General features: G+C 39.6%; 1 protein-coding gene across 1 annotated transcript in view; it reads left to right on the top strand.

Annotated features, from left to right (window-relative positions):
• UTRN (utrophin) overlaps nt 1-17,216 on the top strand; it is a 387,328-nt gene that overhangs the window by 106,071 nt on the left and 264,041 nt on the right. The window contains 8 exon segments of the mRNA XM_009646963.2: nt 662-807; nt 3,480-3,692; nt 9,973-10,086; nt 10,912-11,067; nt 12,019-12,189; nt 14,425-14,604; nt 15,241-15,375; nt 15,887-16,036. Of these exon segments, the coding sequence (XP_009645258.1) occupies nt 662-807; nt 3,480-3,692; nt 9,973-10,086; nt 10,912-11,067; nt 12,019-12,189; nt 14,425-14,604; nt 15,241-15,375; nt 15,887-16,036 (1,265 nt within the window).

Here is a 17,216-nt window from a genome sequence, read left to right as displayed (position 1 = left end):
AAAAAAAACCCAACAAACCCTACTACTTATACCAATATATTTTATGTATGTTTATATGTAAAATACTAGCTTATATATATAGTGTGTATATATATACACACTACATACCTAGTGGGTATATTTAACTTTATATGTAATATATGGCTATTATATATGCTATACTTTATATTCTGTATATAGTAGATACCTGTTTGTGTGTTTGCATACAAATAGTAGCTCTGTCTAAAACTTCTTAAAATAAAAAATGCTAAACTGTGGAGATTCAGGCATGCAAAACCCCACATACTATTAATTCCACCACTCTTAAGAGATTTAGGTGCTTAAGCGTGTAAGAAAACTCTAAAAGTGGGATTGAGTTTTTAATATTTTTTTTTGGGGGGGGGAATTGTCATTGTATATTTATCATTATATTCTTTATAATACCTGTTTATATATTATATATGTTTAATATTTTTTTAAAGGAAAAAATATTGGCCATCAGCAGAATTTTGTAGCTCTTGGAAGGTCTCAGCAGGAGTCAATGTACAAGTATATCTCGCGTGATTTCTTGTTTCTGAATGATTCTGATAACTTTGATTATGTTCACATCTCTTGTAATTTGGGTCTCGTGTCTGTTTCCTTACCTTGTATTTTGTTCCATTACTCTTTTGAAAGATACCAGAGACAGAAAGACAGCCGAGCCAGGACTATGTGGACTCCCTGCAGCGGCTGAAGGACACGCTGAGGGAGCTGGAGTGCAGGCAGCAGTCCATCGCCAGTGGGCTGAGTGACCCCAGTAAGGTTGAGAAGGCCCTGCAGCAGGCAAAGGTAACTCTTGACCTTCGCACTGAAGAGAGGAAGTTGCTCGTTCAGCTACTGTCACCCTCCTTTCTCCTGCCTTGTTTTTGGTGGGGTGACTAAAATGTTGGTCGGGGAGTGGTGTGTGAAAGCAGCCTCTGGGGGTTGCTTGCTGGAAGCTGGGTCACCACAGGCTGCTGAGGGATGTGGCCAGGCGAGGGTTGGGTATCTCCGAGTCCACAGACTTCACAGCTTCTCTTGCTGCCTGTGCCAGGAGATGAAGCCGAGAGAGCTGGGACTGCTTGGCTGGGGGAAGAGGAGGCTCTGAAGTTCTGCAGCATCTGAGACCACTTTGGTGGCTTCTCCAGGCTCTCTCCAATGTGCCCATGTCCCTCTTGCGCTGAGGAGCCCCAAAATGGATGTCAGGGCCCCAGGAGCATCTCTCTCCTAGGAGCTTGGTTGGATCACGTTGGTGACCTGATCCAAGGTCCAGACCTTTGCCACTGGGCATGGTTGTGAGGAAAGCCAGGAGCCTGCCATTCCCTCCCTTGGGAGCTGCTCTTCAGCTCTCCTTGCCTGAACTGCGCCGCAGCTGTGCCCGGCCTGCTTGGGCTTGGTGTCCTGGGGAGGCTGTGTCCCTCCCCGGCGGCAGGGCGGGCTCCCTGGCCCTGCCTCTGCCCTCCCTGCGAGGCCGTGGTGTGCAGGCTTGTAATCCCCCCCATCAAGCACTGGGTATGGCCTACCCAGATGTGGGGTGCCTGCCTGCTTAAACTGTCTCCGAGGTTCAGCTGGTTAACAAATCCATCCCGTTTCATCTTGCTCGGCTGTTATGAAAGAGTGACTGTAGTCCTCTGGCCTCCAGATTGCCTTTCAAAGGGAAACAGTGCTTGCAAGCCATAAAGGTAATTGGTGCACAAATTTTGTCCAGCAGAAACGATATTTTGTTTCCTATTATGAGCCTATAAAGGCTATATAAAGAAAATCTATGGATGACAGTTGCTTTGCAAACAGTTACTGGGGCAGGGCTGGAGTGAGGTGAGAGAATCATACATCTCCAGTACTTGTTGGTTTTTTTTTTTTCTTTAAAAAAACATAGACAAATACTTCCTACCCCCTCCACTGTCCCCCACTGTCTTTGTGGAATCATGCTTAATTCAGAAACATGTATTTTTTCCCTGTGTGGTGACATAAGTCGGCTGCAGGTGACTCTGGAGGAGCTCTTGAACTCCAGTTGCTGGGTGGGGAGAGGCCCTGTCTGTCTTTCTATCCTTCTCTATTCAGCAGAGAGTGATAAAATAGGTATTTTTTAAAAGCCCACTAAGCGTGTGTTAGTGCTTTGTTTTTTTGAACCAGCAGATTAAAAAAAGTTTTGAGTTCTTTGGTTTTCTCTTTTAATGTTGCTTCTGTATTGTTTAAAGTTGGCAGAGATTTTCTGGTCCATACACTGGCTGAATTGCAATGGCGTTTAGTTTTTGGAGGCTTGTCTTTACCTTCTTCTGCCCAAATTCCTCCTCCCCCTTTTCTTCAGAGACTAAGTAACCTGGAAGGACATACCATGCCAGTGTGGGAACTTTAAAGAGTGTGATGGGAGATGAGAACAAACTGTAGATGATGAGCTGCTTTTGGACCTTCTGCACTGTAGCAGGCACTGATACGTGCTTCAGGCATAGACCCAAGCCAGGGACTGACGCAGTTTGTGGCTCCCTGCACAGGAAGCTCTTGTTTGCAGAAACATAGATCTCTCCTCCCACTCTCACTGCTCCCTCACTACCTGTCTTTTTAGAGGAGATAGTATGCTTTATCCTGTTTCTTTCCTGTAAATGCAAAGTGAAATTGAGAACACAAACATATTGAAAAGATTTTTTTCCTCAGTAAAATACAGTAAAATATATGCACACACATCCCACATGTACACATTAAACGTCTATACTAGCAAAGTTAAATTAATGAAATTAGTAATGGTTTCATGTGTTCATTCCAAATTTCTCTCTCAAACAAATTCTAAGCAGGTTAACCAAAATGACCAGTTTAATGAAGTGGCAGCATTTTTCATGTCTTGGCATATACCCTCAGATGTTATTTTTCCTTAATATTAGGAAACTAGCTATTTCAGCTCAAGTGACTCTACATATCAGCAATGCCATAGTGAAGATATTCAGATTGTATCCTCCCTGTATTCCGCCTGGAAGTGTAGCTTTCAAAACTCAACTATCCAGAGCTTTCGTTTATGCTAGATGTTACAATAATTTTACTTCACAAAACTTGGAAGGACACGCTCAGCCTATTCGTGTGGCTTTTATTGTTTGTTTTCTTTTTAAAAAAATATTTTCTGTAGAGGGAATGAAAAAACTGAGGTCCTGGTATGTCTACATTGCAGTTTCTTTTGCGACTGCAGTGTAGTATAGCGATTGCTTTACTAACTTGGGTGCCAGCACAGGAGAGGCGTAGGTGCCTGGGTGCATTTAGTTACATGGCTAAGCTTTACAGCCCATTCTGTAATCTCTGCTACTGCACCAGTAGAGCTGAAGGTTTTTTTGCTTAAGAGGTTGGTTGGACATCGCTGGGGCAATGCTTTAGTAACTGGAACATTCTTCACTGAATCTGTGCTCTGCACAACAAAACATTTGACGTTCTTGCGCTTGTATGTGTGTGTGTACCTGTTCTATGCCTAATACTAGAAGCAGGCTTTTTTTTTTTTGTAGACTGTTTGTGAGACACTGGAAGCCCAGAAGCCCAGGGTAGATAAACTTGCTGAAGAAACAAAGGCTTTGGAGAAACATGCTTCTTCAGATGTAAAAAACGTCTACATGCAAGAGTTCAAGCACGTGCAGGGGCACTGGGACAAGTTAAAGCTCAAGATTTCCAAAGATGTTAAACTACTGGAGGAAATTACGTCCAAGCTGAGAATATTTGAGGTAAAATTAAAGGATTTTTTTTTTTGTTACATAACACAGTTGTTTTAGACCCCTTTCTTTCTCTGTGTTCTTGCAGGAATCTAGATGATACTGATGGAGAATCGAAGTGTTGATGGGTCACTAGTCTGGCAGAGGCTGGAAGCTTATATAGTGTATCTGTAGCAGGGTAGTAGAGGACTTTTAATGTGCCCAGGATATTATTTTATCTTCTAATAGAATTACTTTTCACTTAAAACTAGCATTCCTCTTCTTTCAATACCAGAAGCAAATGTTACAGTAAAGTCAAGGGTATGTCAGCTGTGCTGTTGAAGGCTTCATCCCACCAGGGGCTGAGTGCCCTCTATGGTGGTTGGTATCAGATGCCCAATGCCTTACTAGTTTGACATCTAAAGTTGAAATTCCATACCTGCTACAGAAAATCTGCTCCTTCAAGTGGGGTTTTTTTCAACAGTAATGAAGAATTAGTATAGCCTGTTAAAAAAGGAACTAAAGAAAATACTTAGGTATAGTGAGTTTTCCAGTTCCAACAGGTGGCCTCTGAAGTGTCAGCAAGGAGAGTTAAAGAATTAAGATTAATCAGCACTCTCATATATATATATTTTTATATATATATATATATACACACACACACCCCAGAATTCCTACATAGCAGAAAACCCCAATGCTTTAAAAATGAAGGGATTAAAAGCAAGGGTATTTAATGATTAAAAGCAAGGGTATTAGATGTTTAACCCATTGATAAAGAGGAGAGAGATAAGTGCTTAAGTAACTTAGCCAAGGTTGACTCAGTATTTAATGGTTAAATGGGTTTCTTTGCATTTGCTTTAAGTCCCTTCTCTAGGCTATTTATATTCCTCTGGGGAGAGGAAAAAAATAATGAAAACTAAATATATCATGATTTAGCCCATGGCAATATTATTGTGACCCAAAAGTTAAATAGGCAGTAACCATTCTTCGGTGTCAGCTTGAAAGTATAAGCTGATTACAGCAGTATAAAAGCCCCAATATAGTGCTATTTTGTGATTGCTTCCCCCCCACACCCCCAAGTCATGTTTAACTAGACTTTAAATAAGTTTCTTATTACTTTCATATTATAAACTTCAAAAAGCAAGAAGATGCTTTTAGAGATTCTCTGTCTTGGGATGAAGGCACGCATGCATTAGCTAACAGAAATCTCTATTTTCACATGCATTAAACATATTTTAAAGTGTGGAATTATTTACATTCTTTTCTATTTAGGAGTACCACACAATTTATAAACATAAGCAATTTGCTGCGTGCACCCTCTTCAGAACATTGGTGCCATGCATGCACACGAACACTCTTCCCCAAAATTTTCTTTCAGTCTTGCTCTCCCCTCCCTCTGAAGCAGAAAACTGTTCTTTTATCTGATAGTGGGCTCAAACTTCTAACTAAGAAACTAAGTGGGTTTTGGTGGGTGGTTTTTAATTTTTTTTTTTTTTAAGTCAGACAGGATCTTTAATGACTGCTCAAGTATAGACACGTGTTTAAAGTGAAATTTATATTAGTAAGACCAGGTAATTGACTTGCATGATGTTGCAGTGAAAGTTGGACAAGCTGTTGCTGATGGTTTAGTGGTAGTAAAAGCTTCAAGTCAAACTAAGTGGGTTTTGGTGGGTGGTTTTTAATTTTTTTTTTTTTTAAGTCAGACAGGATCTTTAATGACTGCTCAAGTATAGACACGTGTTTAAAGTGAAATTTATATTAGTAAGACCAGGTAATTGACTTGCATGATGTTGGAGTGAAAGTTGGACAAGCTGTTGCTGATGGTTTAGTGGTAGTAAAAGCTTCAAGTCATTTTTTTTTTTTTTTTTTTCTTTTATTTGTAAACCAAAACCCTGGAAGAAGTCCTAGTAGGGGTAACAGATTGTAAGTAAATGATAATTAAGAGCAGAGGGTGCATTACCTGTGCTCCCATGAAAAGTTTAACTTGGGGGAAAAAGGCTGGAGGGAAAAACTTCATCCTGCTGGTGAAGTGTTACTCACCAATGATTAGTTTCAGGACTTGAGCTGCTCCTACCAGTGTGTGTGTGGGATGTGTGTCTATGAATAACATAGGTATAGTAGTCCAGTCTAGGCTAGAGAACTTGTAAATGAAAGCTGCAAACCAACCTATGAACAGGAGGAGGAATTGCAGGTTTTCAGAGGAAAAAATATGTATTTCTTTGATATAACATTTGTGTAATGTTGTTAGGCTGTATTACCTGAAGCATAAAGATAAAAGCTGTCCTGCCCCGCCTTTAAAAAACATGTTCAGGAATATGTGTACTTGTGCATCTATATTTGAAAGAGTTTCTGCTTTTAGTCTGGTTCCTTCAAACCCAGCCTGTGGGTTGATGTGCAGCTGTGGAGGAGCTGGCGCTACTGGTCAGCGGGAGCTGACTGCCCAAAGTGAGCTGGCTTGTATAGGAGCCTAAAAGAAATTAACTTCTAAGGCTTAGCCAAACCCTTGGTGATTACTTTCCAGCAACCACCTCCTCATTAATTTTTCTCCTGACTTTGACCTAAATGTACAATATCACTATGCCTCATTCTCTTCCCTCTCTTTCTGGTTACACTTATTAGTTATTAGCATGACAGAATAAATATTCTACATGTAAGCCTGCCTCAGTGTCCTTTGTATAACAACTTTCTATCAGTCTTGTTCTTCAGATGATTGCAGCTTTCCAGTTGCCTTGATTACCTGTAGCTACACTGAGCAAGACCTACTTACCTCATCAGTTTTAGCAGCATTTTTTTTTCCTCCTTTAATTCTTGTAAGAGCCGAACTTTCATTTTTCTGCACTTGAATCACATTCAGTTGAGTGGTCTGTACAGGTGCCTACTTTCCTAAATTGCAGCTTTAACTGGGGGAAGAATGGTTCCTGAAAATTGAAATTCTCTCTCATGTTTAACTGAGAGCAGGGTACATGTGTATGGTATTAGCATGGCAGCTTTTTATTTGGTAATCAATTATTTAGTCTTTTCAGCCAAAGGTGAAGTGCCCTGTTCTCCACAGCTGTCCAAAGTCGTGTTGGTAGCACCAAGTGTATGAAGCACTCATTGATGTAAGATGTGGATTTTTATGCCCGTAGGAGTTTTGAAGAGCTATGGAGAGCAGAGTATTGAAGCCATGCACTGTTGTATAGATCTGAGAACAGAATTTTGTCCTGAGAGAGATGTTAAAATCTGTCCTGTTAACTTAAAAAGAAGTACAGAAGCTGAAAAAGAAATTCAAGGAGAAGAAAGAATGGAAGCAATTATTAAATAATTGAAAATGGAAGAAATAAGTAGTGGTGCTACCTGTGGAAATATGGGGCTCATTGTGGGGGTGTTTTCTCACTAACTGAATTTTTAAGTACATGGTTCTTGTGTTTTCTAAATGTTTCATAAAGCTGTCAGTGGATAGACAGTCATATATTTATATTCTCTGATTTTTTCCTTTTGAAGGAGCAGTACTAATCTATACAGAGATTTTTACAGTCTAGCACTGTATGAATAAAAATGAGAATGTGCAGCAAGTTGAATAAAAACATTGTGGACAGCATTGGACAGATCAGGATGGAACTTGCACTGTGAGAAAGATTGATACGGGAGGCTGGGTATATTGTGCTGGTGCAGACACTGAATGGTCAGTCCTGGAGATGTGATACCAGAGACACAGGATTAATTTGGAGAATGGTTGGGTGTTGTCTCCTTGGTTAAGAGAGGAGATGAAGTGTTCGGCTATTAAAGGAAAAAAATGGATTTAAAAATGGGGGAGAAAAAAACCCAACCAACCCAAAACCCCCAACAAAAACCACAGACAGGAGCAAGTGAATGGCAACCCTTGGAGAACATGGGGTCATGTGCAAGTACATACAAGTGTTGGTTTATTTTTAATGTTTCTTTTTTTTCCTAATTCGCCTTTAAAAACTGACATTTTCCAAAACAGCACTCCTCACATTTATGTTTTTGAAAAGAAACTGAACATAAGTATTCTCATTTTAACAGTCAGCAGACAAGTGAACAGTCCTTGTTAGTCTGAGCAAGGCAGTGGCAGATCTGCCTGTGGGACCTGCTGCTTGGGTGGCCCCTTCTGTGATTTGTGATGTGACAGAGGCTCCCCCAAGCTGACAACACGTGCATTAGTGACATGATCTGTGTTTTAGTGTGAGACTGTCTGTAAGTCGTGTAACGGGAAAAGTAGAAAAGATTCACTTTATCAGTGTTGCATCTTGTATTTTCTAGAAGAAAATTTCTATGTCTTGTATTCTCTGTTACCATACCCCTAATAATGCATGGCTTGCTGTGTCTTTGATTATGTATCACCTTCAGTTCTTTTAAATCTACTGCATCCGTACATCATGTGGTTTTTCTAGTAGTGTAGAAGTTAAAATTCAGCACGTATGATCTTTGTTCCTGCCTGGAATAAATTTTAGAAATCGGTGCAGTGGTGGTTCATGTCTAAAAATTGAGCTTTTGTACATGAACAACCTACAGTGGGTATTTGACCATTGGTGATTATTTACCTGTGCAGTGCAGGAGCATTTACTTCCTTAAACTTCTGTAGACTTGGCTTGTGATGCAGCAAGTTATTTAAATGTGTGCCTAACTTTGAGAGTAATCCCATTTAATTCACTTCAGCTACTTACGTAAGTAGCTTACTGTAAGCAAGCTAAATTAGGTATATGCTAAAATGCCTTGTCAAATGGCAGCCTTTATAAATATGTATTTTTTTACCTTAAGCCATGGTTCACTGTTAAGCCTCCTGGGGTCTGTTTTTTGCAAAATGACTTTCAGGATAATCAGCTACAGGAAATTCCCCCAAAATGGAAAAGGAATGAAGAAAATGTCATGACTTTGACCTCTAATGGTAGCATTGCCCTAAAAATAAACATGATCTTAGTCTAATGGGTTTTCATTAGTGCAGACATTTTTTTGAGAAGCAGTGGGTAACATATTGATCTTGAAAGAACTGTTATTGCAAGGTTTTTAAGAAAACAAAGTGTATGCTTTCCTCCTCAGTGGCATGCAGAGTAGAAGGTGAATCTGATGAGCTTTGACTTGGCTTCTCAATAACAGTGCTCTGTGATGACAATTGTGTCAGAATAAAAAGATGCCATCTATTAAGAGACCAAACCAGAAAGTCCAAAAATACTGATTAAAGAAAGTCCAACTATATTATTAAAAAATGGGAATCGTATAGTTCAATTGAATGAGGACAAAGAAAAACTTTCTCACTGCTCTAATTTTGCGATGGTTTTGTTTGTAAGGGTGATTGAGAACATCCACAATTGCATGGGAAGGAGGTGACAGCCCTCCTGTCTCCCTCCCTACCTACCTTGTTGCAGGAGATAAGGCAACTGCCAAATGTTAGGTCAGATTACTCTGAAATTGTCTATGTGTTTACTTCTTTTTCCTGTGCATTGGTCTAGTGAGTACAGTAGCTGCTGTTGGCCTCAGTTTTTTTTTTTTTTTTTTTTTTTTTTGTTTTGTTTTTTTTATTCTCTGTTGTGTTTTCCTCCCTACCTACCTTGTTGCAGGAGATAAGGCAACTGCCAAATGTTAGGTCAGATTACTCTGAAATTGTCTATGTGTTTACTTCTTTTTCCTGTGCATTGGTCTAGTGAGTACAGTAGCTGCTGTTGGCCTCAGTTTTTTTTTTTTTTTTTTTGTTTAGTGATTAGTCTAATCCTCTGTGGTATTTTTCTTTAATGACCATGTTTCTCTTTAAGACAAATGGCTTTCCCAGCATGGCTTCTACCTGTCAAGTATGTTTAGCATTACCCCCTCCTCTTCTTCTCACATATATATATGTGCCCTCTCTTTGGAGTGCAGTATGTCTCTCGAATGAGTGTGGTGGAAGCAGTCATACATGGATCCTGTTATCAGAAAAATGATATTCCCAGCCTTCAGCCAGGTCCTTCATGTGAAGAGTAAACACAAGCTTGGTGGAGCCATGCTTGCCTCCTTACTTGATCCTATGTTTCTGTGTGATAGATAACCTGGAGCAGCACAGTGTCAGTTAAACCACGCTGTGGCATGGATGGGAGAATATCACTATTAAGAACTTAATTTTCATGTAAATTTGAGAACAGAGAAATTGGGAGGGGAAAAAAAAAACCAAAACAACCAGCCAAAACCAAAAAATTAAACCAAAGGTGGTCTGATTCAAAACCAAGGCAACAGTAGCAGATTGTAGAATATTCTTTTGACACTGCTAGCAATTGAAATGCAACAGCCACATTATTCTTCATTACAGCATTGTATCAACTCTTCACTACTGTATTTGATTTAGGCTGATTCAAAAGTAGTTCAGAAATGGATGGATGGTGTGAAAGACTTCTTAATGACAGAAAAGACTGTTCAAGGAGATACTGAAGGACTTCAGAGACAACTTGACCAGTGCACGGTGAGTTATGCTCTTTTAAGGAACCTTTTGAAATAAATAATGACTAGCTTCTCTTCTTTATTTTGTTTGTATTATTAAATATTGTCCATGGCATATTCCATAAAGTCTGCCAGAAAAAATGTCTTACCTTTTTTCAGGGTACATTTTAATTGGTTCCTTGTGTGTAGCCTTAACACTTTGTACTTTTCCAATGTCTTCACCATATTTACAAATACTCATCTACAAGTTGACATTATTTCCTCTGAAAATGTTTATATATTTTTCCAAGTTTTGTGATTAGGGAATTGAATCTGTGAGTGAAAGTGCTTTCTTCATTAAACTCCCAAGGGCAGTAAAAATAACAAGCAAATAACTCTGATGAAAATCCTAGGGCTTAGGAATTGTGTGTGCCTTACAAGTAAGATTCCTTCCTAGCTAGTGGCACATAATGATCACAAATAGGTAGAATTTCATCTTATAGTAAGTAATTATAGTGTATCTTGAAATGTTTGTTTCTGGGAGAAGAATACTACAACTCTGAGGTATGCCAGAAACATCAGGGTATTTAGTGCACATAATCTTCAAACTTGCATTGTTTTGGTTTTGACATTTGGCATGTGACAATGCTTGCGCTGTGTATGGCAAGCTGTGTTTTGTTTTAGTTGCATAGTTCTGATGTTTTGGGCCAGGGAAAGATTGTTTTAAACAGTCTGGTATTGAACACAGCATCAATCTGCTTTTTTATTAAAGTTTCTCTGGAATAATTAAAAACTACAAAATTATTGGTATCCTATAAATTTATGTAATGTCTTGCTAAAAAAGAACATTCGTTTTCTCTGTGCTCAGATGTTTGTTAATGAAATGGAGACGATTGAACCATCACTTAAAGAGATGAAAGAAGTAGAGTCTGCTTTAAGAGCTCAGCCTATTGCAAACATAAATACCTGGGCAAAGTCTAGGCTAGTAGACTGCCAAACTCAGTGGGAGAAACTGAGCAAACAGGTGAGTTCTCCATATGATGATAGTGCTTGCTTGTTACTGCAACTGTTTGTCCTGCTGTGTGGCATTGGTAGAATGGTGAAGAGGTGAAGCAGTGAAACAGTGGGAGGAGTATGTTTTACTTGTTCCACTGTCAAAGCGGCTGAAGTCCAATTTGGCCCAGTGACTCTTTCAGAAGTGCAAATATGCTAGGGGATACCTGTGCAACAGTAGTTTTGTTTAAATACATGCACTTCTCTGTACATAACTGGAAGGAGCACAGTGAACTCTCTTAACTGTTCGTAACTAAAAAATGATTTGTTCGCTTTGCTTCGTGCTGCTCTTTCTGAGGTGGGTGGGAGGAAAGTCTGACCTTTTTGTTCTGTTGTTCCTGAAATCTGGAATACTATTCTGGCCCTGTGTAATTTCTGCCTGCTTCCAATCAGCTTTAAAACATAAATGGCTATAAATAGTCTAGCACTTCAGTCTGGTGTATTTGGTTGTTTCTTTTGGGTGGAAGTTTTCTGCTGTCTGTAGAAACATACTTCTTTAGTTGCAGTGCCTGGTGAGGATTTGTGTTGGAGAACCCTGCTGTTGATACAGAATCCAGATTGCCTGGGCTGTGGCAAGAAGCGAGGCCTGAAAGGTGTTTTAGTGCTCTGTATAAAGATATATCTAGCTATAATACTTGTGATCACAAGAGGGGTTTTTTTCCATCTGACTTTCAGGGATTGTTACCAGTTTATGTGCAATGAGGGGGAAAAAAGGTAATTTCCCTTCTTCCCTCACCTCTAGATTTTGTCGATCTGCAAAAAAGGAGTTCGTGTGTGTGTGTGCTGAAAGTCTTCTGTTAATTAAAAAGGCCTGAAAACATTTTGGTAGTAGAATGTTTTTAAGAAAGACTTGTGGTTTTTCACATATACAAGGACAGTTAAGTAACAAAACTGTTGTTTCTTTCTCCACCTTGAATTCTAGATCATTAGTCAGAAAAATCGCCTGTCTGAAAGTCAGGAAAAAGCTGTAAATCTGAAAAAGGATTTGGCAGAGATGCAAGAATGGATGACCCAAGCTGAAGAAGAATATTTGGAGAAAGATTTTGAATACAAGTCCCCTGAAGAGCTAGAGAATGCGGTGGAGGAAATGAAGGTCAGGAATACCAGGTCATTGTAGAGACCTGATTAAAGAGAAGCAAAACTTAAGGGCTTTGGGGGTTGACCTTTTGTGGAATTATTATCTGTGGGGAAAGGAGCTCAGGTCATGACAAGATTAGTGCTATTTTTCAGCTTTGCTTTGTGGAATTTTTGTTTTTAAAGCACAAACTGTAAAAGCAGATGTTCTATTTTGGCCATGAGGGGTAGGGATTTCATAATGAATAGCAGCTTTCCCCAGCTGTTGATGACCCAGGCTTGCGATGTATAGCGTATTAAACACCAAGAATATGGAAACTTATTGCAGGAGACAAGACTTGAGAAAGAAAAGGAGATACTGTACCTGTCTAAATTAGCGGTTGTGAAAACATATTCTGCTTCTAGCTGTTGGGTTTCGGTTTCTTGTCCCCTAGGTATAGTAACTCCACATTTAGAAAAACAGTTTAAAACAGTTCTGTTGTAAGGTTATCTTGTGTTCCTCATCTGTTGCAAACAGTGATGCCGATCCCTGCTTCTCTAATTTTGGGACTGGTAGCCAAAAACATGGAGAGGAAGGAGCTATTTTTGTCTAATTATAAATTACCAGTTGCATAGATAATTTTCTTGGATGTGTGTACAAAGTAAACAATAATTCTCTCTGCTTTTAAATCTGAGAGTTCAGGCATATCTTCACAAATGTTTTTACTTGTATGCACGTTACTTCAATGAGTATCCACTACACTGTTACTCGATGGAGCATAAAATAAAGAATTTTTTCTCCCTCACGAGTGCTTTGACAAATCTATTTAAAGTTTTGAATTGTTCTTTTTGAAGAGGCTTTCTGAAGTAGTCTTTAACAAGTGTTTTAATATATTCATGTCCTTTGAAGCCATTTGAGATCACATAGTCTGGCAGCTTGCTGAACATGAGCCAAGAAAAGAAAGAACCCTCTTTCCACTGGCAAATCTGAGAGACTTTGAGCACATTTACCATTGTCAAATCCAGATTATATTCTGTACTTTCAAATTTGGCAGATATGTCAGTGAGTCAGTAAGCTTACTGTAATGCTTGCATATCCTCTTTCATTTGCAGTAAGAATATTATTCTGGGATTACTTTTAGGACTGGGAAAGAACACTCTCTCTGTATGTTTGACCATGAGCGTTTTTGTATAAGGTTTTGTAAAACTTTTGAGCTTGCCTGATTCTGCTCTCATTTGAACAGAGAGCGGAACTCCTGCTGACATTTGAAGCAGTATGTTTAAGATGAGGCTAGGTGTTTTTTGATAATCCTGCCATCAAATATGTTCCCCAGGTTTTCCATTCTTTTCTCTTCCATTAACTGGCACTTTTTTGATTGCCTTACATTCAGAAGACATCTCAAACAATATGTGCAACAATAACGCTGTCATGTGTTACATTCTACCATAAAGTGCAGTGCCTTGTATATCAGAGGTACTTTATAAAACTGTCCTTGAAACTTGAAAAGAAAGAGACATGGGCCAGTCTCTATTTCTGGAGCCTTCTAGTTGTTTCAGCAGAGACAGGCTTGGACTGGTCTGCGTGATCTGTCTTCCAGCTATCCTGATTCTTGAATTCTGGTTAGGGCAAAATTTGACAATGGATAATATGATTTCTCCAGGCTTGTGTGTTGGGACTTGTACCGTGCTTATCTTGTATATTTGTTACCAAGCTCCTCTCAGTGCAGTTGGGTTGAAGGAATTCTTCTGGTTGTCCTTTTTGTCTGTTCTGCTAGCGCACCCAACAGCTATGGGAGAGGTCCCATCTTTGTAGCTGCACGTGTCCTGGGTAATTACATCATCTTTCCTGGATGACTTTGGGAGATAGTTACTGGGCTCTGAGACTTGTGAATTCTGTAAATTCACCTCAACTTCTTCTCCCCAGTATGCTTATTTTTAGCAAACCTCTATTTTTTTCTGGTTAATTTATCTTTTTCATATCTGTGTGCTAGGGTATAATTAGCACTGAACTTAATCTTTTTTTTTATTTGAGTCATGGATTTTTAACAAACAAACCAAAAATGGTAAATATGTATGTTTAAAAAAATAGGATTTTTTTTCAATGTTTACTAACATAATCTGTTATTATACCATGCAAGGTAGTGCCATATTTTGTTGTTCTCAGACCTAGTGGCAGCAACGCTTCTAAGGTTAAACTGCTGATTTTTGTTTTGAGTGGTGAATAGCTGACCATATGGCAGTTCAGTCTGATTGTGTAATACATTTCTTTGGGCAGAGAGCAAAAGAGGATGTGCTGCAGAAGGAGGTGCGAGTGAAGATTCTCAAAGACAACATCAAGATGTTGGCCGCCAAAGTGCCGTCTAGCGGTCAGGACCTGGCGACTGAGCTGAATGTTGTGCTGGAGAACTACCAGCTACTCTGTAATCGGATTCGGGGGAAATGCCACACTTTGGAGGTAAGAAAGATAGCTCTCAGCTTGGTAAAACGGAGGCAGGTGGCACAAGAGAACTGGGAAATAACACTGAAAATGTCCAATCTTGTCACTGAATCCAGTAGCTTCAGCATAAATGCATTTTGCTGTGGCTTCTTTCCAAGATTACTTCCCCTTGAGATGACATCCTTGGAATCCATGAAACACCATTTAATTTCACTTTTATAATCTGTATTGTAATCAACACTTGTGCAAATAAGTAAACTTGTCTCACAGTTCTGCTATCCATCTGTGTGTCTTCCAAAATGACAAAAAGAAACTTCTCAGAGATTAAAGGTTGAAATACGATGATAATTAGAACATGACGATTATAGTTGGGGTGAGTTGTGTATGTCCTATCTTTCAAGAAGAGTGGATGTCAGTGATAATTTTAGCATGAGTTTAGAGACTTCTATGTGTATTTTGCGTATTTCTTTTTATCTTGCTGCTATTGTTGCCGGTTTTTCTGCCTAGAAGTGACCGTGCTATGGCATGTTTTTGAATATTTTCTACTTGACTATTTTAGATGAACGTCTCAAACATAATTTCTTTAGGCTGGTCATAGGGTATATGAGCTATGCCTGGCATTCTAGGCTACTTTGTTTTTTCTGTTGCTCCTAGGAGGTGTGGTCCTGTTGGATTGAGCTGCTCCAGTATCTGGATTTAGAAACAGCTTGGCTAAACAATCTGGAAGAAAGGGTGCAAATGACGGAAAATCTGCCTGATAAGTTGGATGCTGTCAATGATGCTCTTGAGGTATAGCAGTCATTCTATAGGACTTGTAATTTTTCAGATAGCCCTGTTTGAAAACCCATAAATTCTACACTTCAGTAGAATAGTGAAATATGTGTTGAAAATTCTGATTCTTCAGGTTAAATGAACATATTACTTTGAATCTGAAATGGGTATTTGTAAGGTCCTCCACCAAAAGCTGAATTTTTGCTGTACATGATTGTGCTGTACTTGGAACCATGATAAAATTGTATGCTGTCTCCTGTCCTGTGTAAATTGATTAGTTCCTTCCAGCAATATAGTATGAAATGGTGTGAATAGGCAAGAAGTGCTGTGAAGTTTAATTATCTAAAGCAAAATGACCACTGTATTTGCCTTGTGCCATCATGGATTAAGCCATAACTAATTCATGCTTTTACAGCACTCTCAAGACATTTGAAGTGTAAAACTCTTCTGTGCATGCAGCCAGATTTCCACCTCTGAAAATGCAGTAATATTCAGTGTCTTGACCTTTAAAACTTTCTCTGCTAATTAGTCCCTGGAATCAGTCCTGCGTCATCCAGCTGATAATCGAACCCAGATACGGGAACTTGGGCAGACACTGATTGATGGAGGGATTCTTGATGATATCATCAGTGAAAAATTGGAGGCTTTCAATGCCCGCTATGAGGATCTGAGTCACTTGGTAAGAATTTGGGGGCAGGGTTGAAGTAGAGTGGGTTTTTCAGCTCAGTGGTCTGAAATGATTCCTGTTAGATAGCTGAATTCATAGATGCAGTAAAGGAAAAGAGGAAAAACCTTCACAATGTTGCAGCTGTTTTCAATTTGGAATAATGCCCTGAGAGCAAGATGCTTTTTTTTTTTTTTTTTTTTTCTTCCCTCCCCTGACTTGAGTCAGGTTTAGTTTTGCACACTTGCACACCCTTGCACTACAGGGATCCCCTGGTATTTTTTCAGGTAATTTTTACAAAAAGGCCATTCCAGTCTCAAGGGGGACAGTTCAATAACTGAGGTTAATATTCCCTTCCTACTACCATAAATACTGGTGAGCTGCTCTCTAACTGCAAAAATGAGGAACATGAGTAAGTGACATTTTCACTCTTTGAAATAGCTTGGAAGAAGTCACACTGAAGTAAGGAACAGAAGGAAAACATTCTTCTCGTTCCCCATCTATTATGTTGTCCCCTTCCTCTTCTCATACTTTTGTATAACCTTTTTAGATTTAGTAAGTAGAGGAAGGCTAGCTGTATTTCAGGTTGTGTAAATTTGTAACTTGTGTCATAGAATCATAGAATCATAGAATGTTTAGGGTTGGAAGGGACCACTAGTGGTCATCTAGTCCAACCCCCCTGCAGTGAGCAGGGACACTGCTAACTAGATCAGATTGCTCAGAGCCCCATCCAACCTGGTCTTGAATGTTCCCAGGGATGGGGCCTCCACTACCTCTCTGGGCAACCTGTTCTAGTGTTTTACCACCCTCATTGTAAAAAATTTCTTCCTTACCTCTAGCCTGAACCTACCCTGTTCTAGTTTAAAACCATTTCCCCTTGTCCTAACACAGCTGGCCCTATGAAAAAGACGTTCCCCATCTTTCCTATAGGCCCCCTTTAGGTACTGGAAGGCCGCAATCAGGTCTCCCCGTAGCCTCCTTTTCTCCAGACTGAACAAGCCCAACTCTCTCAGCCTGTCCTCATAGGAGAGGTGCTCCAGCCCTCGGATCATTTTTGTAGCCCTCCTCTGGACCCGTTCCAACAGTTCCATGTCCTTCTTGTGCTGAGGGCTCCAGAGCTGGACGCAGTACTCCAGGTGAGGTCTCACCAGAGCTGAGTAGAGGGGCAGAATCACCTCCCTCGACCTGCTGGCCA

The sequence above is a fragment of the Egretta garzetta genome, unplaced genomic scaffold (assembly GCF_000687185.1).
Source record: "Egretta garzetta isolate BGI_Z169 unplaced genomic scaffold, ASM68718v1 scaffold139, whole genome shotgun sequence".
Taxonomy (NCBI): Eukaryota; Metazoa; Chordata; class Aves; order Pelecaniformes; family Ardeidae; genus Egretta; species Egretta garzetta.
Note: the sequence above shows the minus strand (reverse complement) of the source record. Positions and strands in the feature narration are given on the sequence as shown.